The sequence below is a fragment of the Pseudopipra pipra genome, chromosome 2 (assembly GCF_036250125.1).
Source record: "Pseudopipra pipra isolate bDixPip1 chromosome 2, bDixPip1.hap1, whole genome shotgun sequence".
In the NCBI taxonomy this organism is placed as follows: domain Eukaryota; kingdom Metazoa; phylum Chordata; class Aves; order Passeriformes; family Pipridae; genus Pseudopipra; species Pseudopipra pipra.
In genome coordinates, this window is record NC_087550.1 from 7,608,051 (window position 1) to 7,633,309 (window position 25,259).

The 25,259-nt window shown below is 50.4% G+C and overlaps 2 protein-coding genes and 1 long non-coding RNA gene across 3 annotated transcripts in view; 2 read left to right on the top strand and 1 right to left on the bottom strand.

Annotated features, from left to right (window-relative positions):
• The window catches only part of PGM2L1 (phosphoglucomutase 2 like 1), a 29,719-nt gene extending 19,073 nt beyond the window's left edge, over nt 1-10,646 (top strand). Inside the window, exons 9-14 of the mRNA XM_064643896.1 lie at nt 416-596; nt 2,095-2,188; nt 3,262-3,391; nt 4,979-5,168; nt 5,481-5,614; nt 6,634-10,646. Coding sequence (XP_064499966.1) covers nt 416-596; nt 2,095-2,188; nt 3,262-3,391; nt 4,979-5,168; nt 5,481-5,614; nt 6,634-6,736 — 832 coding nt within the window. The 3' untranslated portion in view covers nt 6,737-10,646. The remainder of the gene's footprint in view (nt 1-415; nt 597-2,094; nt 2,189-3,261; nt 3,392-4,978; nt 5,169-5,480; nt 5,615-6,633) is intronic.
• A 5,210-nt stretch (nt 10,647-15,856) lies between these two features.
• LOC135408949 (uncharacterized) lies at nt 15,857-21,984 on the top strand. Its single transcript, XR_010427948.1, has 2 exons — nt 15,857-16,846; nt 21,684-21,984. It is a non-coding gene; the product is annotated as an uncharacterized LOC135408949 (long non-coding RNA).
• On the bottom strand, nt 16,280-18,592 carry TPBGL (trophoblast glycoprotein like). The gene has a single exon (XM_064643878.1). The coding sequence runs from the start codon at nt 18,261-18,263 to the stop codon at nt 17,190-17,192; it is 1,074 nt and encodes a 357-aa protein (XP_064499948.1). The 5' UTR covers nt 18,264-18,592; the 3' UTR covers nt 16,280-17,189.
• Nucleotides 21,985-25,259: the final 3,275 nt, after the last annotated feature.

The window sequence follows — 25,259 nt, forward strand, 5'->3', positions numbered from 1 at the left end:
TCCATATTGAATAGAAACTATTTTTTTTCCACTAACAGGCCCCAATTCTGCCCATGTAAGTAAGAGTTGTGCAGGCATTGCCTCACTGCAGTGTATAGATGGCATAGACTGCTCTGTATGAATCAGTTCTAGCCAGCTCTGCTGCTGGTGGATAAGTCCAGAAAAGCTGAGCTGTGTTAAGGCTCACAGTGAGGATACTCTGTGGTATCTCTGCTGACAGAATCCTCTGGGCTTGTAAATCGTCGGGATGTGATGAGTGTGGAGTCCTGTTGGTCCGGTGGCTTTGTCTAGAGCAGCTTGTCATTGGTGTGCTCAGATCCCTGTTGTCCCAGTGGCTGCAGAAAACCTCTTCCCCCTGAGTGGATGCTCCTGGGAAACCTGGGAGAGCTCTTACATCTCCCTCTGCTCTCCACAGTGGCTGCTGGAAGGTGTTCACTGGCAACGAGCTGGCAGCTCTGTTTGGGTGGTGGATGTTTTCCCGCTGGAAGGAGAACTGCTCCCAAGATGCTGATGTGAGGAATGTTTACATGTTGGCCACCACAGTCTCCTCAAAAATTTTGAGAGCAATTGCCCTTAAAGAGGGATTTCACTTTGAGGTAAGCCTGGGTTCTGTGATGTCTTGGCAGGGTAAGATCTGATTGCCATGTTCCCTGTCTAAACCCCACCTGTGATTTCATAACATGAAAAGTAAATTACTCCCACTCTTTTTGCCTGGAATTTTGGTGCATTTCAACCTACGGAGAATGTTTTTACCCAGACAAGCCTGATTTCGTCCGCTGCAGCATCCTCAGTGTATGTTACAGCTTGCAGACTGTGAGATCAACTTAAGCAAAGCTGCATTAATAGGCAATTCAGATTAACACCTAAATTACAGATAAATGCCATGGTTATTTTCCTAGAGAGAAATTTTTCTGTGTGAGGATGAAAGCTTGTGCAGCCTGCTGTGTTCACTACAAAATGCTGATGGATTTTTTAATAAGCATTTTGAGGTCACACAATGTTCCTTCAGGTCCCAGTAGGGTTTTTAATTGGGTTTTACTTCAAGTTGTGACAGACACAGGAACTCTTACATTCAGATCTTTAATGTAGCTTCATTAAGAATTTGCTGAAAAAGAAAATGGATACCCCACAGACTGACAGTTTATTTTAGTTCCTACATTCAAGGATTAAGTCTGATTTCTGAGGCTGTTGGATCTTTGCCAGAAGAGGAGCAAGTGCCTTAAAGCTTAGCACAAACATACAAAAGTCCAGGTCTTGTTTAATCCATGTTTTAATTAGAGCTGTGTGCTATAGGAATAAATATTTTGGCAAACAGTGAGGAATTTAAAATTGAAAGCAACTGTGAAAACCATTTTGAGTGACTGGCCAGATAAGCTTAATCAGGTTGAATCTCAGTTCCTTGTAGTGCATTTCATTATCTCAGTAAAATACTGGCCTTTTTCTGAAAAGGGGTGTATTTGACTGTGGGGGGGAAGCTAAGGCCCCTTGGTCTCCTGTAAAAACTTCCCCTCTTTGTACTTTCCTTCTCATCAGACTGTTTCTAAGCTTTTTGACTGCTTTTGAGTGACTTACCAAAAAAAAGCAGTGCTTTTCCTTCCCATCACCTGAAATGGTTGTTTATATTTCTGTAGCTTTTCCTTTTGAATAACTTTGTCTCATCTAACAAGCACCACAGAAGATGTGACCTTAGAGAACCACAGTCTCTCAAACACGTTTACTCCTTGATTAGATACTCATGTCCTAGTTGAGTATTCACTAGGAAAATGCTATCCAGCAACTCTTTGCCTTAAATTCATAATCTAAACTGAAGTAATTAACTGTCTGCTGTTTCTTTGCTGTCTCTATTCTTTTTGTCAATTAATTAGATTTAAATTTAGGGAAATTACTTCAAGAAAATCAGAAAAATGTCTTTAAGCTTTAGCATTTTGACTGCAGCAGACTTTCCCATTGACCCTAAAATTCACAATACGTTTTTTTTTTTTCCTATGTGTGCTTTTTGAGTCTGAAGTGAAGGAATAGTGGCTTTACCTTCTTTGACTTAAAACTTAATTGAAAATGGGATTTTTTTAAGCACTATTTCTTTTCCTGTTTTAGGAAACGCTCCCTGGTTTCAAATGGATTGGAAGCAGAGTAAAAAATCTCCTGGATAATGGGAAAGAAGTTCTCTTTGCATTCGAAGAGTCTATTGGTAGGCTTGTTAATATCCCTGTAAAATGTTGAGAACTGGGGGGGAGTGTGATTAGAAAGGACTGACCTTAGTTATGAAACAAATCACCCAAAAAGTACTTTATTTTTTCCTTGTAGTTACTAGTACTGATATTTTGCTCTCCTCAAATCAACTTGCCAACTACTATAGTAAATTACTTACATATGACCCTCTGATTCTGGTGTTGTGTTTTGGATACAAACATGTTCTTTTACAGCTTGAAAGTCCTGAGATTCCAAAGCGAAACTCCAGTTGCTTTGTGGCTTCTTAGCTGAGACAAAGCACAGGATCTGTTCTTAATCAGTTTAATACCTTACAGGTCCTCTCAGTGAGGACTTATTACCAGTGGCCATGTGGAAGTGGGAGGTGACTTGTGCCACCCACCACACCAGTTCTTTTGGGAACTGTATCCATCCCCTCCCTCAGAACAGCGTGAGGGATCCAGCTGTGGCAGGAATAGCATTAAATACCTTATGGAGGTGTGTAAATGTTCCTGCTGACCTTGCCTTGAGAACTTTGCTGATCTTCAGACACCACTTACCTGTAGAGAACTGTCTTGTGAACGTTTGCTGTAGGACTTCTCCATTTCTTGGGATAAATGGAAGCTTTCTGGGACAGTAGTTTCCCTCAGAATGTGGGGGCAAATAATTTCTCTCAGAATATCTGAAAATGAAGCACGCACTGAAGGGGGGGTGTGTCCCTGCCAGTTCTATTCCTAAAATTCAAGCTTTTAACCATAACGAGTTAGGATCTTGCTGGTGCATCCCTTCAGGAAGAAGGAAGCTTTGTGCAGCACTGGTTCATGGCTGTGTTTGTATTTGTTTAGCACTGCACTATGACAGAACTCCCCAGGGAGCAGATGTTATCAATCTGGAATTAATTGACTACAGCACGGATCTTTCCAGCCCTATAACCCCCAAGTTAATTAGATTTCCCCTGCATATGCAGTAATAAACCAACTTATGTGTACTGGCCAATTTTCTTTTACAGGATAAAAGGTTAAAACCTAATCAAGGAAATCAGTGTAATAATTTATCAATTTTTTTTATTTCTAGGCTTTATGTGTGGCACATCAGTGTTGGATAAAGATGGTGTAAGTGCTGCTGTGGTCATTGCTGAAATGGCAACATACCTGAAGGGCCAGAACCTCACACTGGCACAGAAACTTGTTGAGATATATGAAATGTGAGTTGTATTCTTCATTAGTATGTTCTACTTAACTATTTTAGAGTGGGAATAATCTAATAAATATTTTTAATGTGTCCTCTGAATGTTTTCACATTGTAAATTGGGTTTTTTGATGTATTATGGATTACAGTCCATCACTAGTGCAGATCCCACTGTACCTAAAGGGGCTCCAGGAGAGCTGGAGAGGGACTTTGGACAAGGGATGGAGGGGCAGGACAAGAGGGGAATGGCTTCCCACTGCCAGAGGGATAGTGGGAAGGAATTCTTGGCTGTGAGGGTGGGGAGGCCCTGGCACAGGTTGCCCGGAGAAGCTGTGGCTGTCCCATCCTTGGAAGTTGTCCAAGGCCAGGCTGGAGCAACCTGGGCTAGTGGAAGATGTCCCTGCCCATGGCAGAGGCTTGGAACTGAATGATTTTCAACATCCCTTCCAACCCAAACCACTCTGTATCTATGAATTTCTGTGGATTCTGTGAATACCAAGGACTGAAGAGGCCCTTTCTATTGTATTTCTTTAATAAATAGTGAAATTTTGCATGTGGATCTACCAGGGCGAACTGTTTTTTCTAGTTTGATTCCTGCTGTGGTACTTCTCTTATGTTTGAATGGGAGCCATATCTTAGTTGTGGTGTCTTTAAACACTTCCCATTTCCCCTTGAACACGTGCTGGGAATTGTTTTATCCCATGCTGAGATCTGTAACAGAGCAGAGGTGAAAGGAAGGGTGTGTGTACAACAGCTACAGACACAATCCCAGCAATAAAACGAAGATCACATATGCCAGAATTAAGGCAGGTACTGAGGTGAGCCCAGATCATCAGCAGAAATTCCTGTGCTTTAACAGAACTTACAGCACAGAGTAGTATCATGGATGTCATTCCTTTTTCTGCCAGCCCAGCAGGAAGACACTGTGGCCTTTAGAAACCTGGAGTGAGGAAGCACAAAGGATGATCAGCTTTTATCTCTCCATGGTACTCAGGGTTTTGCTCTGTCCTGTGCAAACTGTAGCCAAAACAACTCTGTGCAGGTGGATCAAAATGACAGGGATAACAAACAGGATTCCTCTCTGTCACACCTGATTTTTAAGCTGTGGAGAAGGGTCTCTATTGGAGTAGAAGTGGGTGGAATATGGTGAAGAACAACTTAAATTTCAGTGTGCAAATGTGGTGGTTGTTCCTAGTGAGCATTAGGTGTGATTTGGGATGGTGGTTTTAACTTGGATGGAATAATCAGCCACCTTCCTTGTTGTAGCTGCAACATGGCTCTGGCAGTCAATTTTTGGTTGGGGGAATGACACTGGATATCCATTTTTTGAGGGCCACCAAGGCTGCACTTACCCAAATGGTTAGCTTTTATTTCTTTGGGGGCTGAAAACTTTGCTTTAATTTAAAAATAGCTCAAGATGATCTGAGTAATGCAGCAAAATCTGCTTCAGAGTCCAAACATTTGCCTATAAATACCTATTCCCACAGCTCTGAGAACTGAATTCTTTTTCTGTTGCTCCTTTTCCAACCAGGGGCTTTCTTTAGATACCAAATGTGCCAAAAACTTCTGAATTTTGTAACTGAAAATGTTCATCTGCTTGTAGGTATGGATATCACATATCCAAGACTTCCTATTTCTTGTGCTATGACCCTCCTACGATCAAAAGGATATTTGAGAGACTTCGGAACTTTGATGGCCCTCAGTCTTATCCCAAATGTTGTGGAAATTACAATATATTACATGTAAGAGATGTTACCACTGGCTATGACAGCAGCCAGCCAAACAAGAAATCGGTGAGTTGCAAAGTATTTCTGCATAGGAGGGTCTGGTTTTGAGGAAACTAAAAGGTAAAGAACAGCATTAACAAGGCAGAGATGCCCTGTGTCAGCTAAGATGGCAGAATAATTCCGTCATCAGGCTGCTTAACATCGTTACTGGGGGAGAAAACAGCTTAAATGTGAAATGTGTTGACTGTTCTGGTACAGCAATAAATGAACTTGATTAATTAATTGAACCTGATGCTCTGGCAACTCTTAAGCTCCCCAGGAGGCTTTCAGATATTGGGGTTCCAGTGGGAGTAAAGAAGCTTGTTGTTGTTTTTGCAGGTGCTGCCAGTGAGCAAAAGCAGTCAGATGATCACCTTCACGTTTCAGAACGGTTGTGTGGCCACCCTTCGGACCAGTGGGACAGAGCCAAAGATCAAATACTACGCTGAGATGTGTGCCCTGCCTGAGCAGAGGTCAGCAAACCTGAGCCTCAAGTGACTTCCAGCCTCCTAAACTGGCCAGAGTGATGCACATTATGAGTGATGCTCATAAGGGATTTCCACTGTGGTGGATAAGAAAAAAAATACTGAGTTTTCAGCATCTGCTACAGTAGGCTTGTTTAGTTAATCCAGTTCCTCATTTACTTAGAATTAAAAAGTGATGAAGTTAAGAAATCACAGAAAATGGAAAAGACCTCTGGGACTGAATCCAGCCTTTGACCTTGTCATCCATGCGCCATGTCCAGTCTTTTCTTTTTCTTAGGTTGTGCTGTTGCTGGCAAATGTTCTTAAAGCCAGGTAGTCTCCTATTTCCTTTGGGAATCTGTTGGGAGCTGGATCAGTTCTCTTTTGACAGTCACCTGGATTGAGCTGCTTCCAGTGTGAAAGGAGAGTGGGAAAATCATCCAGGGTATATTTATACTACTGAAATCAGGAGTGAGAATGAGGAGCTGAAGTTCAGTCCAGATGGTGAGGAGAAGCTTTTGGATTGGATCCCCAACATGAGTTGCAGGAGTCCTTGTTCTTAGACTTGTATCCCAACATTTCTGTGGGGCAGAGAATTGAAAACAAAGGAAGCTCAGTTTGGTATTTATTTCTACATACTTGAATTCAGGGTTGAGCGTTCATCTCACTGAATACTTGGTCAGATTTAGGTGGTCAGTGGATAGTGAGGGGTAGATTGTGAAGAGAGCACAACCTGTGCCAGGGCCTCACTACCTTATTATTGCTGTATTCATTAAAACTAATTAAAGAGAAAAATAAGGGCCACTAGAGGGCTCTGAGCACCATCTTTAAATGTCCTGTCCAATCCAAATCAGTTTGATTCCATGATAATCCCTCTCAAAAAGGAGCAGGTTGGAGTCTCTACATGTTTATGCTGATAGGAAACACAGCATCCATCCCCTTCAGGTCTTGCTGTTTATTTATTTATTTTAAATAGCTCCCTGGTGTTCCCCAAAGCTCTGACATGGCCTTGTTGTTCCTTTTTCCAGTGACAGGAGCGTGCTGGAAGAAGAACTTCAGAAGCTGATTGAGGCTCTGATTGAGAACCTCCTCGAGCCTGACAAGAACGGGCTGACCTGGCGCTCGGCATAGGCCTGTCCCGGGTGTCCCCAGGAGCCTCCACGTGGAACAAAGGGCCCAAGAACAGGATCAGTTCCAAATGTCTGTGTGTGTCTGTGTGTTAAACAGCTGCATTTCTGCTCTGTAAAGAAGCGGCATTCTTTTGTCGGGCTTTTCACCAAAGTCTGGGCTAGAAAAAGGGGAGGAAATTGGAGAAAACAGTGGAATTAATTGTTATAATTTTCCATCCTTTTGACCAAAAGGTTAATAACCCCCACACCAATGCAAATGAACTGCCCTGATATGTTTAAGGCAGGTGATTTTAGCCACTGGATCTTGTCTTAACTTCACTCCAGGTACTTAAAATACATTTTCTTTGTGTGAAAAGCTTTGAAAGTCAGGTAGAAATGATCACTCCAGACTGACACAAATCCTGCTGCTTCCTCTCAGCTCTGTGTGACCCTCAGAACAGGTCTGCGCTTCCAAAAACATGGAAGTAGAGCTCAGCATTTCTTGTTTAGCCCAATCGTTGACATTTTTCAGCTGCTTAATTAATTCTTCTGTTGGTGAAGGTGTTCTTGGTGCATTTTCTGTGTCTGTCTTAAAAAACTTGGCAGTGAAACAATAGTGGCAACACCTGCAGTTCTGCTTTGGGGTTGGAATTGTGTAGTGCCTTTCCAAGGCTTCCAAAGGAGCAGGAATTGGTCATTAGTTAAATTGCCCATTCTGACTATCATAGGCTTTGTAGCTCTTTTTTGTCCCACCTCCCTCAAGGGTCTTAAGGTTTTTTGGTTTTTCTGTGTTCATTAAGTTTTTCTGTACTCAGTCAGTGACTTTTTGGTTTTTTCTGACCTGAATTTATATTGTTTGTGTTTAAAAAAAAAAAGTGGAGGTGAGACACTGACAGAGTTACTAAGTCATGATTTTTTTTTCATGTCTTGTCAGCTAATTTCTGTTTGAGTAGCACTTTGTAAATACTGTTATTCTTTCTCTCTTAGGGCAAATATTTAACGACTTCTCATTATCTGTTTTCTGAGTAGAAAGTGATACAGCTAATCACATTTCCAAAAAAAATAAGCCAATGCACAAGTTCTCCTGCAGAGATGTGGTACTTCAGAAGATCAAAGCCACACTTTGGCACAGGAGAGCTGGTTCTGGGCATCTCCCTGTTATCACTGACAGGAAGTAAATAAAAAGTAGATAAAACCCAGCACTGAATTGTTGTGTTGAAGGTGATGTGAGAAGAACCCAAGATGCACTTCAGTTCAAGCTGTTGTTTGCCACTATTGCAAACTCTCCAGATTTGTCCTCCATCTGATTTTACCCTTCCAGCTGGATGGCACAGGGTGGGTTTGTGTGTGCTGCCTCTCCATGGCTTTAAAGAGCCCCTTGGTTTGGGTTTTTCCTGCACTATATCCATGGAGAAGTATTTTGATGTATATGAATGTACATGTGCCGCAGAAGGTCTGTGTTGCACAAATTCTGACCTGTCACTATTTATTTATTTTTTATTTTAAGAGAAAGTATCTCCAAATTGTTCTGCCATTGAGTGAAATGTATCTAATGCCAAAAAACTGCCTTTTTTTTTTTGTTCTTTTAATTGTACATTTGATTGATGTGGGGGGAAAACAGGTAAATCAGAGTATGCTTATGTTGTTGTATAGTTCTGAGTAGGTCTGGAAGGTGTGAAGGCACTTCTGATGCTGCTTTGCCTTCAGTTTTCCAAAAAAAATGTGCAGATCTGCACCGAATTTGCAGGAACTCTTTGCCATTCCTGCCTTTGGCAGCAGCTTAAACCCTGAAGCATTGAGGATTTTGTTCTCCTGGTGGTACAGAAGAGAACAAATGACTTGGGACATAACTTTGAACAAAGGCTGTAAAAAGCATAGTGTGTGTGTGCTGTGTTATTGTAGCAGTTCTGTCTTGTGAGTGATGTTTGTGCTCCTACAAAGAGCAGGAATCTGCCATTTCCCAGAGATCTGCTTTGCATCAGTAGCCAAGTGTTATAAATGAAGACAATCTGGGTTTTTGAGTAAGCATTGTTAGAAGTTGGTATAACTGTTCATAGTCTGAATATCTTTAATTAAATGAAAAAGCCCAGATGTGGGTGTTGTGTATCTGGGATTCTTCCCATGGATGGGTTTGGCAGTGAGTTGTAGCTGTTAGTGATGCTTTTGGGATGACAGCAACAGGCACAATGTATTGAATGTACTTTAAGGGTAGAATAACTATTTGCTCTTTTGAAACTGCTGCTACTGTTGTTCTCCTACTGTATTGGAACTGTTGGATATATTTATACTGTTCCATTTGTGGAACTCCTTTATTTCCTTCTGATCTGGCATCCCTTACCTCTGTTACTGTGAAGGACTGGAATTCTCTTGTTTCTCTGCCCTGTAACTTTGTTATGCATCTTGTTAGAGTTAATCTGGCTCCTGCACAACCTTCTTTCAGTTGTTCAGCTGTTTTTTGTTTTTTTTCCTGCTTCTCAGATAAGAACAAAGGCTTTTCTGACTTGAGTAGGGAGCAGGTCACAGATCAAAGGACACCCTGGGTGTTGTTCACGAGGTGCTTCCAGGTAAAATACACATTTTTAAAGGTTGGACATTGACTTAAACTGCAATCACAGGGCCAGTGAGTTGGGTTTAGTGTTTGATAAAACCCAGAGGGCTTGGTTTTGCCTTTTCCCTTCTGATGTGACAGGTTTAATCTCTGTGGCAAAGCTGTGTTTCCCTGGGTCTGGGACAGGAGCTTTCCAAGTTTGGGAGACTTGCCAGGCAAGGCTCAGTGTCAGTGAGACACAGCTTGTAGCTGGATTTCTTATTCCAGTTGTGAAACACTGTCCAGTGTGTGGCTTAAATAGTTTCAAGGGCTGCCCATGTCTCTCCTGCATCTCTAAAGGATGATTCCTGTCAAGGCATGAGGGAATCATAAACTCTGGCATGAGAGAGAAGGAGGGAATGTGTTTAACAGGGAAAGGTGGGCTGGAAACCTCCAGCACCAGGCTGGCTGTGGCCCAAAGGAGCGGAGTAGCCCCCACTTGGTGTTGGGGTGCTGAGCCAGGTCTGCTTCCCTTGCATTCCCAGCAGGATGTGACTCAGAGGAGCTGGGATTCCCTTGGGCTGTGGGAGAACTGGGATGTTGCCTGAGGAGCTACTAATTTCCCTCAGCTCTTTCTTCTAAGGAGGGGACATGCACTTGTGTTGTCCACAGGGTAGGTGAAGATGTGAAACCCTCTGTGGTTGAGGTCAAGGGGAGTTGCCCACACTCTGCCCGGGGCTCCCTTCCCTGCCCTTACTGATCCAAAGCTGTTGTTGTCCCAGGTTGGTGGTTACCTGCATGTTGACATTCCTGGTGTTATTCCCTGGTTTATCTGTGCTCAGGTAGCACTTTGTGTGCCCTCTCTGCCAGGCTCCTGAAGGATTATGGATTTCAGCTCCTGTTTTGTTAGAGACAGCGTGTTTGTGAAATTCTGGGAGCATTGATGGAGAAGCCACAAGGTGGAGTGAGGCAGGTGGAATGTGTGTGCTGCTTTAGGAAGCACTTGGATGTTCCCTTTAATTTTAAAACTCATATTGTTACTACTTTATTTTGTCTTTCCCCCCACTTTTTGTCCTCTTGTCTCCCTGACTGAGAGGGGACTCTCTGCATGGTGACACCTGGGTGGTTCCAGCGTAGCTTGATCCCCAGAACATTTGCCAGCCCCCTGCTCAAGAGTAGCTCTGTTCAAGGTGATTGAAGTATCTGAAGTTCCATTGCCTTGCCTGGAATCTTGGGGAGTTCTGGATCTGTGCTCCCGTTTACCCAGTGTCTGTTCTGTAAAACTTGGGCATATTACAAAATAGAGTGAGAATTTGCACTTTTCTGAAGAGTTTCTGTGTATTGCTATGTGGATTTAGCTGAATGAAGTGTTAAAAATAATAAAATGTTCCCTTTGTAGTTGCAATCCTTCCGATTTCTTCCATCTTCTTTAGCCAAACACTGTTGCCCCAAAAGCTGAGCTGGGGGAATATCCATGTGGCACTTGGATATCTAAAGAATTTTGGGGTGAAGTTGCTTCAGGAAAAAGCAGCAGCTTGGAAGGGAGCTGGCAAAGGGAGGGAAGAGGGTCTGTCTGAGGGAAAAGGGGATGGGGAGAGGAGCAGCCTGTCCTGCAGGTGAGGTGGGGTGGGCACTGCAGGGGAGAGCAGGCCCATCCAAGGGTGGGACTGACCCCAAGGGGATTTTAGTTCCACATCCTGTCCCACCAGGGAACTGGGCAATTGGAGAGGGACCTGTCCAGTTCCATCCCCTGCCATGGGCTTCTTCCACAAGCCCAGGTTGCTCCAGCCTGGCCTTGGACACTTCCAGGGATGGGGCAGCCACAGCTTCTTTGGGCAACCTGGGCCAGGGCCTCCCCACCCTTTCAGGGAAGAATTCCTCCCAATGTCCCCTCTAACCCTGCCCTCTGGCAGTGCGAAGCCATTCCCCCTTGTCCTGGCACTCCAGGCCATTGTCCGAAGTCCCTCTCCAGCTTGCTTGGAGCCCCTTTAGGGCACTGGAAGGTGCTAGAAGCTCTCTCCAGCTTGGCTTTAGTATTTAAAGGTTAAAACACTGTGGAGGTTCATGGAAGGTGGTTCCTGAGGGCACAGCAGCACATCCAGGAAGGTTCTTGCATCCCTTCAGTGATGGCCACAGGCTTCATCCTGCATATCAGTGGTGGTTTTATCTCCTTTGTAAGGCTCTTCTTGGAGCCCTTCTCCTCCCAGCTCCCCAGAACTACTCCAAATTACCACCCATTGTCCTGTGCTGGGCAGCTCAATGGCTGGGCAGGTCTCTAGGGAGAGACTTAACCCTACCCCTTCTGAGGAGTTGTGATGTCAGAAGACAGGGGAGGGACATGGACAGGTTTGTTTGGGCTGGGGGTGAGGAGAGCAGCAGGGCACATGGACAGAGCAGGGCAGGGAGTGGGGGACACAGGACGTGGCTGAGGCTCCACCGAGCTGTAGTTGCAGGAGCCAGCACTGGATGTCACCAGCAGCCCAGGCAGAGGGACACAGCCCTGGGGGTGCTGCCACTGGCCAGCTGCACCCCCTGAGCATGTGTGGGCACCCTGGGCTTTGGGATTGGGGTGCAAAGCAGTGGGATGTGCTTCAGCACAGAGAGGAGGACCGTGGCACTAGGTCCTGCTGCTTCCCTGCTGAATGCGGACACTTCTCCTGGGAACAGCATGGCTGGGCTGGTGCAGCCTCCTCAGGGCCTGTGTGAGCAGTTTGGGGACCTGAAGGTTCCAGGGTCTTTCTGTGTTGCTGGCACAGTACCAGGACCTGGGGACATCAGCCTGGGAGTGCTGGGGCTGCTGGAAGCTCCGGAGTGCTGGCAGGCAGTGGTGCCTGGCTTCACATTTAGGTCTTGTCAATTTAAATGTTAATTTAGTAACTAAATTAATTAATAATAATTAATGTGCCAAGCCCAGCCTGTGTGGGCTGTCCCTTGGGCTCAGCTCCCTGGGGGCTCGTGGATAGGTCCTGGTTGGCTCCACCTTGCCATGGGAGAATGAGGATAGTGCCGTGGGTGCTGGGCTGCTGGTGGTGTCAGGGGAGCAAGAAGGGATGAGGGTTGGTTGCCTCCTCTTGTGATGTTACTTGGGGAAGTTAAGGAATGTTTTCTGTGTGTATGGAGCTCCTGAAGTCCCATCAGAGGGTTTGGGGTTGGAATGGGACCAACATCCCCCAAAACATGGTCCCTGGAGTCAATGGTAGTCAACTCCACTGTTTTCCAAAAGGAGACTGAGGCACAGAGGAAAACAGGGGCTCAGGGATCTGTCCTGCCCATGCAGAGCAGCATCTCTGAGCCACCTGAACAATTAAAAGGGATGAAGATCATCTAAAAATAGGGATTTGTAAATGTCAGGCTGCTGAGGGGCTGGGAAACATGCTGGGAGGATGGAGCAGCTCCACAGGCCTGCTGTGCTGGTGTGTCCTCACACAGGAGCAGGGACCAACACTGATGTGCCCTGGGTTGATCCTGCTCCCCCTGGCTCCCTGAGAGATCCCCAAACCCCCAGAAACTGGCTGATGTGGATCATCCTGGGCATGCAGCGCCAGAGGGATTTTCTGTGCTGTTTTATCCCAATGGGAGCTGCAGAAGATCCCAGCTCTGCTTTGGATGGGAGATGGGGTGGAGTGACACCAACCCCTCAGCATCAATTATTTTTCAGTGGATTTTCATAGGAGGAAACTTCAGTGAAGACCCTGCCCTCAGAAGGCACCACGGGATGATCCCAGCCTCAGGAACTGGGTGACGTGCTGCCAAAACCACCTCAGAGATGTTCTGGTCCCCCCTCTCCACGCAGATGAGGGCACAGGGACACCCCTCCATCACCTCCACCCCATCCCCAGAACCCCACCTGTCCCCAACATGCCAAAATCTTGTATAAAACAGCTGGGAAAGCAAATTTATTTGGAAAAATAATCCAGATTGGGGCAGATTAGTGGGAACACGTCCTTGCCCATCTGCCCGGGCAGTGCTGTGCCAGCTCCCTCTGGGGCTGCCCGGAGTTAGGCTTGGGAAAACACACAGCTCTGCTGCTGCTGGGGGCTTTGACCTGCTTCCCTGGCCCAGCTGAGTGTCCCCAGCCCCTCTCCCTCAGGAAAAGCCCTCAGATCCCTGCTGTTGTCACCTCCACCTTCTCCTTGCTGCCAGGGGCAGGTCAGTGCTCAGCAAGGACCTTCCATCATCAGAATTATCCCAACCTGGCTAATTAGAAGCATCCACAGGTAATAGGGGGGGATCCTCAATAATCTTAATTTCTTTAACAGGGTGCCGGAGCCACCTCTCAGCTGGAAGAAGGACAAACAGAGCAGGGATTGTCCTGGGCTTGGAGATCCCACAGCTGCCCTGAGTTTTGAGTCCTGCTGAGGTCTGAAATCCATTTCTGTCAGTTTTTTTCCCCTGCCCCCTGCTCTCAGGAACTCACTCCTGCTTTGTTCATGCCTCAGTTTCCCCAAGGCATGAGGGTAACATCTCCCTCTTGCTCTTTCTAAAGGAAAAAGTGAAAAGCAGAGGGGTATTTTTCCTCCCTCTCTAGGTTTGCCTTAATCCCTGATAACAGAGGAGAAAGGTGAGGGTGAGGGAGCCTGGTATGAGGGTTCTCAGGGGTGAAGCTGCCCAGGGAGAATTAATTATTATTAATTCTGTGTATTTTTATCAGGAGGGGGCAGCTGGTGGTTGATTTCCTTCCCTGCCCCTGGGTAGGAGCATCACAACCCCACACTCAGTGGGGACAAGGATGGTACTCCAGCTCAGTTATTTCCCCTGGATAAATCCAGCTGCAATCCATACTGGGACTTTTGGCCTCTTCTGCACTAAAGGAGACCACCCTCAGCCTTTTTCCTACAGCTCTGGCACCATGGAGCAAGTTGGAACACACCTGGGATACTCAGAGCACCTGAACCCCCCAAGGATGTGTGTGGGGGCAGGTGGGTGCAGGCAGGGCAGGGAGGGGATCCTGGCACAGCTCTGGCTCCATCCACATCCACCTCCTTGCCTGCCTCTTGGCTGGATCAGCCCAGGAGAACCTCCGAGCTCTTTGGAAAATAAGGAAGGAAAAGCAGATCTGAAAGCCCACTCTGGGCTGCAAAATGCTGGTGGCATCTCATTTGGAGGGCATATAAATAGGCATTTTTGGGCTTTTTTTCCCCCTCCTCTTTTTCGGTGATGAGCCACTGCAGGGGGTTCTGAGCATCCTTTGCTTGGTTCCTATACTGTTCATATCCTGAAATTCATCTGGTTTCAGGAGCTGTTGGGGTAACTTTCCACTCGAGCAGCAGCCATGGGCTTGGGACACTGGGAGGTCCACATTCCCCTTCATGGAAAGGGACTGCATGCGAACAGATGGGCTTCTCCAAACACAGGGCTGTCTCTGGGAACCCAAAAAGCACATTTTGATTCTCAGCTCGGTGACAATTCGCTAATCCCGAGGTTCCCTAATCCTGCTGGTTTGTCATGCGTGGGGTATGTGCTGCACAGAGTAATGTTGATGTTAACAAGCCACAGGAATTATGCTCCTACAGCTGGTTATCCACCCACACCCCAGGGCTTTGCCTCCCTGGAGGGGGTCAGTGCACACACACAGGGTCTCGCTGCACTCAGGATGTTCCCAACCTCCTGCTGCTCAGTGCCAAAAGGAGAACTCTCATCCCTGGGGCCTGAAAGGCACCACATCCCTCCGTCCAGCCTCATGAAAAGCTGGAGCAACCAGCTGCACACACCAGCCCACCCTGCTAGTCAAGGGACTTTGAGGCCAGGATGTGTTTAGCCACTTTTCCTATATCCTGGAGGTGATTTCTTTCCTGTTATCTATCCCAGGCTCTGGTGTTCCTTGATCCAACAACCACCCCTCTGCCTGCAGTGCTCTCCAGACTTCTCCTTGCAAGATGTTAAATCTCACCAGGGTTTCCCACCTCTATCCCCATGACCTGCTGTGCCTGTGGAGTCACAGCCTGGGCCATGCTCTGCCACATGTGCTAATCCACCCCATAGCCCTTTCTTCTCTCAGGGGCTGCATTTCGACTGCACAGGGGTGGGAAGTGAAGAGAGGAAGCAGGGAAGTGGATGAAGGTGAGGGGCAGGCTGAGATTTCTTCCCCCTCCCTCATTGCATGAGGTGGCAAGCTCCTACAGTGGGGAGGAAACCTCGGGAAAAGATCCCCAAAATGCAACAAGTTTGTCAGATGATCTGAGCCAGGGTGCTCTCAGGGTTCATCAGGAACCAGCTCCCTCCTCAGCAGGACTAGTCCAAAACACTCAGGAAAATTATTTTGGTGCCCAGTGCTATATCTCTACCAGAATCCAGGCTCTATTCCAGCTCCCCTTTCCCAGCTTGACCACGTTGATACTGGGATTTCAAGGGGAGGAAGTTCAGGTGGGGAAAACTGCAAAAAGGGAAGAAGAAAAGGGACAAAATGCAAAGGATCTTGCACCAGAAACATCCTTCTGGGGGGTAGGAAATAACTGTATTTTCCTCCAGCAGAGCTTTCCACCCAGCAGCTGAGTCCACACATAATCTTAGGGAACACAACTCCCAGAAAACTCTCCCTTACTAACCCAGCACACTGAATACCAGTATCACCCTCCCCCTATGGAGAAAGGCAAACACAGAAAGATCAAAATGCAACACTCCAGTTTTCATCCCAGCACTGGAATTCAGCATTTTAAGATGCCACATTGTAAAAGCTTCCTTTCGAGAAGCACTGGGAATCGCAGCCCTGCATCTGTAGATGCTCAGCACTCCAGTGTCTCATGGATTAGGTGCCAAACCACCCGGGAGAGAAAAACTGCTTTAGAAAACTATTTCCTGGACAATTTTCCTGAGCCCAAGGGAAGGATTAAGACAGGCAGAGCCTGAGACCTGTGCACAAGCCCCACAGAACCTCTCTGCAATCCCTAGTCACCAAACCAGCCCAGGAAAAGAAGTTTCTAAGCACCAGAGAAACCACGAAGAAGCCCAGAGCTGCCTTCCTCTGGCAAACCAGCCGCACTATCTTCGGGGATATTTAGAAATCATTGCAAGGAGCTCTAGAGAAAATAGACGATGGAGTGGGTGCAGCTTTCAATATATTTGCTCTAGGATATAGTAACAGGCACTAAAGCAAACACGGGCGGGGGAATTAGGACGGGAGCTTCTGCTTCGCTCGTTTTAAATAACAAAGTGCCGAGACAGCCGAGTCTACGATAGATTTCAGAGTCAGAAAAGTGCCCCGGGGAACATGCACGCAGCAAACGGAGGCGTTTCCTACGCAGCTGCATCGTTTTGTGCCTGGAACGAGCTGGAAATGTCATGGAACAAAACTAAATGGATAAACGGGCTCGGCGAAGCACGTCGCTTCTCGGGGGCGGGGGGCGGCTGGACGGTGTGTTTCCCTCTTTGGAGCGAAAGAAAAAAAAAAGAAATCGAGTTGAACTTTGCATCTGTCAAATAGAAATCTAATAGGAAAGAGAGCTGTACATGGTCAAAGTCAAGTCCAGGCTCCAGGAACATCCAGGAGGACAGTTTCGGGTATCGCCTGGATGCGCCAAGCAAACACTCACGCGCGCGCGGTGCCGATTCCCGCCGGCAGCCTGGAATCCCGCGGGCCGCCGAGGAAAACTCGCCGCTGGAGAGCAGGTGTGGGAAGAGGCTCCTAATCCTCCGGGGAGCACCGAGGCCTTGCCTGCCAGCACCCCGCGGGGCCCATCCCGGTGTGCTTCCCTTGCCCGCGGGCACCGGGAAGGGGGGGATGGATCCAGCCTGGTCCCCTGTGGGATTCAGCGCTAAGGTGAGGGCACGGGCAGGGAGAGCCCTCCAGGATCACCCCGCTCTGCTGCCCCCCAGCACCCGCTCCCGGCTCGTCCTCGGAGACTAATTTTCGGTGGTGCCATGGCAAGGGGATGGACGGGGCTGGTGCGAGGTGTGGATGTTGGGAGCGGAGAGGCGTCGAGGGGCACGGCGGGTCATGCCGAGGGCGCCGTCAGAGGCCCGGGGTGCCCACGGCGCTGGCACAGCGGGGGTCGGCGTCCTGCTCGTAGCGGTAGTGGTACCCCTCCATCTGGTCGCGACAAGCCTCGCGCAGGTTGTGGAGCCAGCGCTTGATGCCGCGGCGGTTCAGGTAGAGCACCATGAGGAAGACGATGCCGATGAGCGCCAGGACGATGCCGAAGAAGACGTAGGAGGCCGTCTCCAGCTGGCCGGGCTCGCCGCCCTCGCTGGCCGCGCACACGAGCTCCTCGGGCCGCAGGCGGAGCAGCACGGCCCCGCGCCGGGCAGGGGGGCCCGCGCAGCGCAGGCTGCGCGCGTCGAGCACCCGGGAGCCCGAGGAGCGCAGCCAGGCCAGGAAGGGCCGCAGGGCACAGTCGCAGCTGAGAGGGTTGGCTCCCAGGTTGAGCCGCAGCCCCCGCAGCTCCGGCGCCTCCAGGCTGCGGAGCTCGGCGGCCGCCAGCCGCTGCAGGGAGTTGTTCCGCAGGTCCAGCTCCTCCAGCCCGGGGGGAAGAAGGGAGGCCGGCAGTGCCTGCAGAGCGTTGCCCGCCAGCTCCAGGCGCCGCAGGGTGAGGTTTTGCATGGCCAGGGCGAGCTGCTCCTCGAGCGGGGCCGCCAGCAGAGCCTGGTTGAGCTGCAGCGTGCGCAGCAGCGGGACCCCGGCGAAGGCCCCCGCGGCCACCGAGAGCAGCGGGTTGTGGCTCAGGTCGAGGGTGCGCAGGGCGGGCAGGCCCTGCAAGGCCATGTCCTCGATGGTGTGGATGTTGTCGTGGCGCAGGCGGAGCAGGCGGAGGTCGCGCAGCGGGCGGGCGGCGAAGGCGGCGCGGGGCAGGATGCTCAGGTTGCTGCCGGCGATGCTGAGGTTGTGGACGGCGGCCGGCAGCTCCCTCGGGGGCTCCTCCAGCCGCTCGTAGCGGCATGTGACCAGCTCCGGGGTGGCCACGCAGTAGCAGGCGGAGGGGCAGCCCCCGGGGGCGGCGGCGGGGGGCACGGCCAGCGGCAGCAGGGCGAGCCCCAGCCAGGGCAGCCAGCGCCCGCCGCCCGCTGCCCGCGCCTGCCTGCGGGCCATGCTGCCTGCGCGGGCATGCAGGGCAGGGCGGGGGGGCCGGGGCGCGATGGGGGAGGGGTTGCGGGGGGACGGAGGGGCGTGCGGGGGTCGCTCCTGCCTCTCCGCAGCCCCCCCTCCGGGGCTGAGCTGCCTCCGGCGCGGCGCCCGCACACGGCGGCTCTGCCGGCAGCGCTGGGCGCGCCGCTGCCCAAATCGGGCTGGGGGGGTGGAGGGGGAGGAGGAGGAGAAGGAGGAGGAGGAGAAGGAGGAAGGGGACGGGTTGGGGCTGCCCGGCGCTGCGGGCTGGGCGGCGGAGCGCCGCGGGCAGCGGCCGTCGGGGGGAGCTGAGCCGGGCTCGGCTAAGCTCGGCTCGGCACCGGTCCCCGCCTAGACCCCGCCGCTGCGGGGGGAGGGGGCTGGCTCTGTACTCTTCCAGCCCGGGGAGGGGTTAGGGGATGTCGCGGCCCCCATCAAGCCCGGGGAGGATTTAGGAGCTGTCCCGGTCCTCATCAAGCCCGGGAAGGATTTGGGAGCTGTCCGGCACCCAGCAAGGTGGGAGCTGGGAGGATGGTGCGGTGTGTCCCCATCCAGCCCTGGGGAGGAGATGGGGGCTGTCACGGTGTCTTTCTATTCCAGGGAGGATTTGGGGGATTGCCTCAGTCCCCTTCCGTCCCAGGGAGGATTTGAGAGATTGCATCAGTCCCCCTCCAGCCTAGGCGGGATTCGGGGGGTTGTCTGAGTCCTGCTCCATCCCAGGGAGGATTTGGAGTTGTATCAGTCCACTTCCGTCCCAGGGGGATTTTGGGGGATTGTCTCAGTCCGCCTCCCTCTCAGGCAGGATTTGGGGTTGTGTCAGCCCCTCTCCAGCCCGGGAAGGATCTATGTCTGTCCTGCTCCCCTCCTAGCCCTGTCCCCATTCCCTGACCTGCCCCACAAGCCAGACATCCTGCAGCACCCCTGAGCATTGCAGGGTTGTGTCCCTCTGCTTCCAAGACTGCTTGGGTCCCTTCACCCTCCCAGGTGATAACTGATATCTGCCTCATCCCTGGAAGTCTGCAAGACGAGGTTGGACAGGGCTGCTAATGGATTCATTGGCATCCAGAGATCCAGGTGGAACTGGACACAGCTGAGTTAATTGGTGCATATTTTAAGATGGTATCAAAGATTTGCATTTAAACAGAACAGACATGTGATGCAGCTGTGGGTGGTCAAAGCTGGAGCTGGTTCCTGAACGGGAAGGAGAGGAGGAGGTAAGGGAAGGCAGTGAATTAGGACCTCACTGGCTGACCTGGAGTCATCAAGGTGATTTTTCTTCACCCCAAAGAAGTGGAACCCCACAGTGCTGGACTGTGATGGCCAGCACAAGGGTGCAGATCAGTGGGCATGAGGGAGCAGGTGCCTCGGGGGCCCACAACCAGGGTTTGCTGTGTGTCCAGGGCCCAACAGATGCATGGAGAAAATGCTACACCAGCCTACAAGGGAAAAAACAAACACTCGTGGAAAAGCCACAAGATCCAGGAGAGGAAAGTTGGCCCCTCCAGGGTACAGAGGCAGTGGGTCAGCAGAGCCCGTGTTGTGTTTAACCGCCCTGTTAATCCCACAATATCCAAAGGAGAGAGCACCTTTCCCCCAGCTGTCTGCAGAGCTCCTGCGTGCTGGTAATGCTCTATAAATACATTAGCAATAAATAATGAATGACCTGGCTGGGCATTAAAGTGTAAACAGGAGGTGAAGGGCTCTCTCCCATTACCGGTCCCCCGAGAGCCACTCACATCCCTCTCTCCAACTCCAGCTCGATGTGACTCCAACTGCAGAGCCCTTAGTCACAGCACTGACAATATCATAGATCAGTGGCTCCATAGTTGGGAAAAACAAGCCAGAAATAGTCCAGAGGGCACAGTCTCCCTCCTCATGCCACTATGGGTTTGCTTACATCAGCATTTTTGCCTGTGATGCTCCTCAGCCTGCACGGGCTGACCCTCCCAAGGAGTCACAGTCCTCTCCGTGGCACTCTCCACTCCCAGAAAGCTTGGGAGTTCCCCTGATTTGGGAGAGTTTATCCCCTTTGGGTGTAGCAAGAAGTAGTGAGCTGTGCCAGCTGGATATGGTCCTGAAAAGTCACTGCCCTGTGACTCAAGGTGGCCCCATTCCCAACTTGGGGGGGGAAATTGTCCCCATCACAGCTGGTCCCAAGGGAATCACGAACACCCACCTGAGGTGTAGAGAGAAAAGGAGATGCAATGAATTTATGGATGTGACATAGGATCATTTGGGGAGGGGACTCCTGTGCTAGAGAGGTTACAGGAGGCTGATCACAGGCGTTCGGTCTGTGTTTGCTCATCACGGGGTCCTGTGCTGCTTCAAAAGGGTCCTCACATCCCCAAATAAAAGCAAACCCTCTTGTTACCAACTGTAAATGATCCATCCCAGGGTCCACCAACCTCCTGGTGAGGAGAATGGGGCCTGGAAAACCGGGCTGTTGGCTCAGAACCCTTCTCCTCCCACAGCCTTGCTCTGCCAAAGCTGGGCACCAATACATCAGCTGGCTGCAAACAGCTCAGGAGTGGCTCTGCTTCAGGAGAGAGGAAAGGGATGAGCTCTTCATTTGCCCAGCTTTCACAGGAGCCTCATGCTGGGATGGGGTCTGGGAGCTGGGCCAGCCCAGCACAGGGTCAGCTCCCAGCAAAGCCAGAGTGTCACGGTCTGGTCGTGCTCTTGGGAGGGGCTCTGGAAGTGGGCAGGCTGTGTGTCCCATGGAAGGAATCCTTTCCCGGGAGGGTGGGCAGGCACGGGTTGCCCAGAGAAGCTGTGGCTGCCCCATCCCTGGAAGTGTCCAAGGCCAGGTTGGATGGGGCTTGGAGCAACCTGGGCTAGTGGGAGGTGTCCCTGCCCATGGCAGGGGGTGGGACTGGATGAGCTTCAAGGTCACTTCCAACACAGACCATTCCATGATTCTGTGATTTGTGCATTTGAGCTGCTAAAAGAGGAGGGGAAGAATGTCCCCCATAAAATTTCATGTGCATTTTACCTCCCACCCATCCCCACAACCAGGACCAGTCTATAATGGCAAGAGTGAATATATGGGCCATGAACATACATTCAAAAAGGATAATAAACAGGATTACTGGAGTGCAGTGGACACCCACCTCTGTCCATCACTGATTCCCTGGTGTGGCTAGACCAGCTGATAACAGTGGTGCTGTTTAATTATCTGCCTGACACCTTCTGGCTGCTGCAGGATGGGTAATTAGGCAAAGGGCTCCAAATTGCTCCTTCATTGTATTGTCTCCCTCATGGTTGCAGAAACCCCCACTCCCCAGAGCCCTTCAGACCTGCTTGTCTTTCTGTATTTCACTGGAAATCAGCTGTTGTGGTGATTGTGGTTGTTGTGGTGGTGGTTATTATTATTATTAATAATAATAATATTTCTCTGCTTTTCAGGGCGACAAATCCACTTGCAGACTTTAATGAGTGGCTTGGAAACCATGTGTCAATGACATGGGCTGCTGGAGAAGATGAGCAGGATGGTGGTGGAGCTTTATTCCCAGGCCATGGTTGATGCTAAGCTGCTTGAGCATCCCAGATTCTCAAGTCAGGTGGAAGCCAAGGGAGTGAAGCAGCTGATGGGCTGCCACTCCCGCCGTGGTTCCAACATGTTTCCCTGGATGTTTTCCATTGGCAGCCAGCTGAGCTTTTGCTATGACACCAAGCAAATAAAAAGATACATTTCCTCAACTTTGAACTGGGGGAGGGACACAATCACTCACATTGGAGCTGACAATTAGTAATGGAGATAGGACAGATTACACCTCACCTGTGATCACTCACAGCACCTGGAGAATATTTAATGGAAGCTCAGGGCTGCAGCTCCCAGGAACCCCAAAGTCCTGATGGCAGAGCTGAACTCAAAGCTCCTTCCCAGGATGGAAGGATGGACATCTTTGGGATCAGGGCTGCCAGCTAAGGACACTGCTATGGGGGCACCCACTCAGAGCAGCCTGCTCCTGGGCTTGGGAAGCTTGGGTGTCCCTCTCCATCCTTGCAGGGTGGGTGGTGGCAGGGAGGAGGTTCCTGCCCCCACGAGGCTGTGCAATGATGATGATGATGGTGGGGATGGATCTCCTTGCCTGAGGCCATGTAGGATAAAAAGGGGGGGGGAACAGGGGGTCCTGTGGCCTCACTCTCCTCCATCCCTGCCTGTTCTGTGTCTGCTGGGGTTTAGGTGAGGATGAAGGTGGTGCATGGACCCAGCCGGGCTTCCCTGGGGGTGCTCAGTGGTGGCCACCCAGATTTGGTGTCACTGGAGTGCTACAGTCCTGCAAAAAACACTTCCCTGCAAACCCCAGCAGGGATGGGGATGTGTCCTGCCTGGATCTGCACTGGGGGACACACCAGGGCCAGCAGTGCTTGGGGTAGGTCCCTGCAAAAAGCTCTGGGGGCTTCTCCCACCCAGCAAACTGGTGGCCAGTCCCACACTGGGGTGCAGTGAGCTGGGGAGGTCTGTGCACCCCGCCCCCTCAGGGAATTTCTGTCTTCCAGCTGCTGAAACACTGAGGTAGAACCTGGTTTTGCATTATTCAGGTGATATAAATCATGTTCTGAGTCTAGAGGGGTCAAAAAGAGCAACTGTGGCCATGCTGAGACTCCTCCTTTGCAGGAGGTGACTGGGGGTGACCCTCACCAGTGACAGCCCTGCTCTGGCCTCCTTGGAGACAAGGAGAAGCCAATGGGAGAGTGTCCCATAATCTCCAGAAACCTGAAATTACAGCTCAGCCTTTGTCTCCCACCTCCCATGGGCAACAGGATTTTCATGGTATTTGGGACTACCTTGGCTTTGGTGGGATGGTGTGTGCAGCATCCAGCAGCTCCCCTGAGGTGAGCCTGGGCTCTGCAGGTGAGGTTTATGGTGAATTCTTCCTAAATTCCTGAAAAACTGAGAAAAAACCCCCTACACTGATGATGATTTCTGAGCAAGGAGTGACAACAGAGCTAATGGCAACATATAAAACTGCCTCCTGACTGCAGGAGGGATGCTCCAGGGGGAAAAGCTGAGGCCAGGGACCAGCAGGACTATAAATAACTTGCTATGGGGACCTTCCACCTTCCATTCTGTGGCAGGGTCATAAATAGTTTGCTCTGGGAAGAACCAGTGCATTAGTGAGGGCTGTAAAGCATCAAGGGCTGTGGCTTGGCACCACCGACTGAAACTGTAACAAAAAGAGGGGCAGGAAAATGAATCCTATTTTCTTTTATGGACCACAGCGATCTGCTGGCTTAAAACGTGCCTTAGGAGATTCACAAACTAAAGCCCAGCAAGGACAGAGTCGCCTCTGAGGTTTACCCAGAGGGTAAGTTGTTCAAATAAAGGTGATGAAAACGTGTCCTAGCAGAGCAGCCCATGAATCCAACCCAGGCATTGTCCTCACCTGATGGTGATGCTGTGGCCTTGGACACTGTCCTTGGTGGAGCTGTGAGGAAGAGATGGGGTTCAGACGTGAAACAAGGTGGGTCTGGGGATGCAAGGCCAGTTTGCAGGGGGGACTGAGCAACCTGGTCTAGTGGAAGGTATCCCTGCCCATGGAACTGGATGAATTTAAAGTCCCTCCCAACCCCAACCAACCCAAAGAGTTGCAGCAGAACTGTGGGTGGGTGTGGGGTGGATGAGCCTCCCTGTGCCCCCACATGGAGCTGTGCTTGCAGCAGCCAGCACCAACCAGAGCTGTGGGGAACTTGGGCTCCTTTGCAAGATGTGAGTAGCAGGACTGCTCCTGCTTGGAGAACTTTGCCTCTCCCTACCCCTGGTGACATGTCCAAGCCTCCTCCAAGTCTTTCCCTGACCTTTCCTCACTCTCCCTGGCCACTGTCTTTGTCCTTCAGCCCAAATTACAACAAGAAATCCCATTTTTGAGGGATGGAGGAGTACAGTGTCAGGCAAAGGGCTGGAGAGCCCTGACTGCTCTCCTGGACCTTTCATGGTTGTCACCCTTGGCCAAAATGAGGTGGGGGAGTCATTGTTGTGGCCAGAGGGCTTCCAGCTGGGTGGGGAAGGTGCTTGCAAGGCGGGAATGGCGTGGAAAGCAGTGTTGTGACTCAGCAGAGCCAGGAGAGAGATATTTCCTGCAGGAGCATCTCCATGAATCAAAGTCATGAACAACCCCCAAGGAAAAAGCCCTCCAAAGCTTCAGGAACCTGGGCTTGGCTCTTCTCCTTCTGCTGCTCTTCAGGCTGTGCATCCAAGCAGGGTGGGCTTTGCTGTGCCACCAGAGAGACCTGTGCCGGCAGGGCAGGGCAGCAGAGGTGGCATTGGAGCAAAATGCTGCAGCCAGAAGGTTTTGCAGAGGAAAATGCTGGCAAGGGAGGTGATAACATCTGGTAAATGATCCTTCTCTAATTGCTGCTTTATTGTTGTTTAATGGCTAGCATATAAAACCCCAACAAGCTTCATCAAGGTTGTGATGAAAGCTCCTGAGAACCAAAGAAAGGGCTGCCCTGAAACTGCTATGTGGAAGTGGGGGGCAAGGAAAGCCCCCAGTCTTTGACTTTTCAAAGGTATTTCCCAAGTCACCTTCCCCAGAGACCTCTCTGATGCCATGGGAGCTGAGGGAGATGTCATCTCCACAGAGTCCCTACCCCAGGGAGGGCAGATACCTCTCAGCACCCCAGAAATAGCTTTTATGTGCTTAGAATAGAGGCTTTTTTAAAAAAACCTGCTACATGGGGAAGATTTTAGGGATGAACAAGCCTGATGTGGTTATGTCCAGGGTTGTTATTCACTTCAGAGCTGCCAGAACTGCTTGACTGTGGTGGTGCACCAAGGGCATGGGGCCAGCTGGCCTGGGAGCAGAGCCAGTATCCATCCTCAGCTGGAGGTTGGTGCACACAGGGAATGGGAGCAGGGAAGGACACATGGCTGTCCCTGGTGTCTTGTTCTGGGCAGGGGAAATGGTTTAGTCTTTGGCAGCCCTGCTGCTCTCCCAGCCACAATCACCTCTCTAGGCTGAAAGAAGCTCCTTGGCA

Bases quoted from the DNA above. Each gene is read 5' to 3' on its own strand.
- TPBGL (XM_064643878.1), bottom strand. From the start codon at position 18,263: ATGGCCCGCAGGCAGGCGCGGGCAGCGGGCGGCGGGCGCTGGCTGCCC.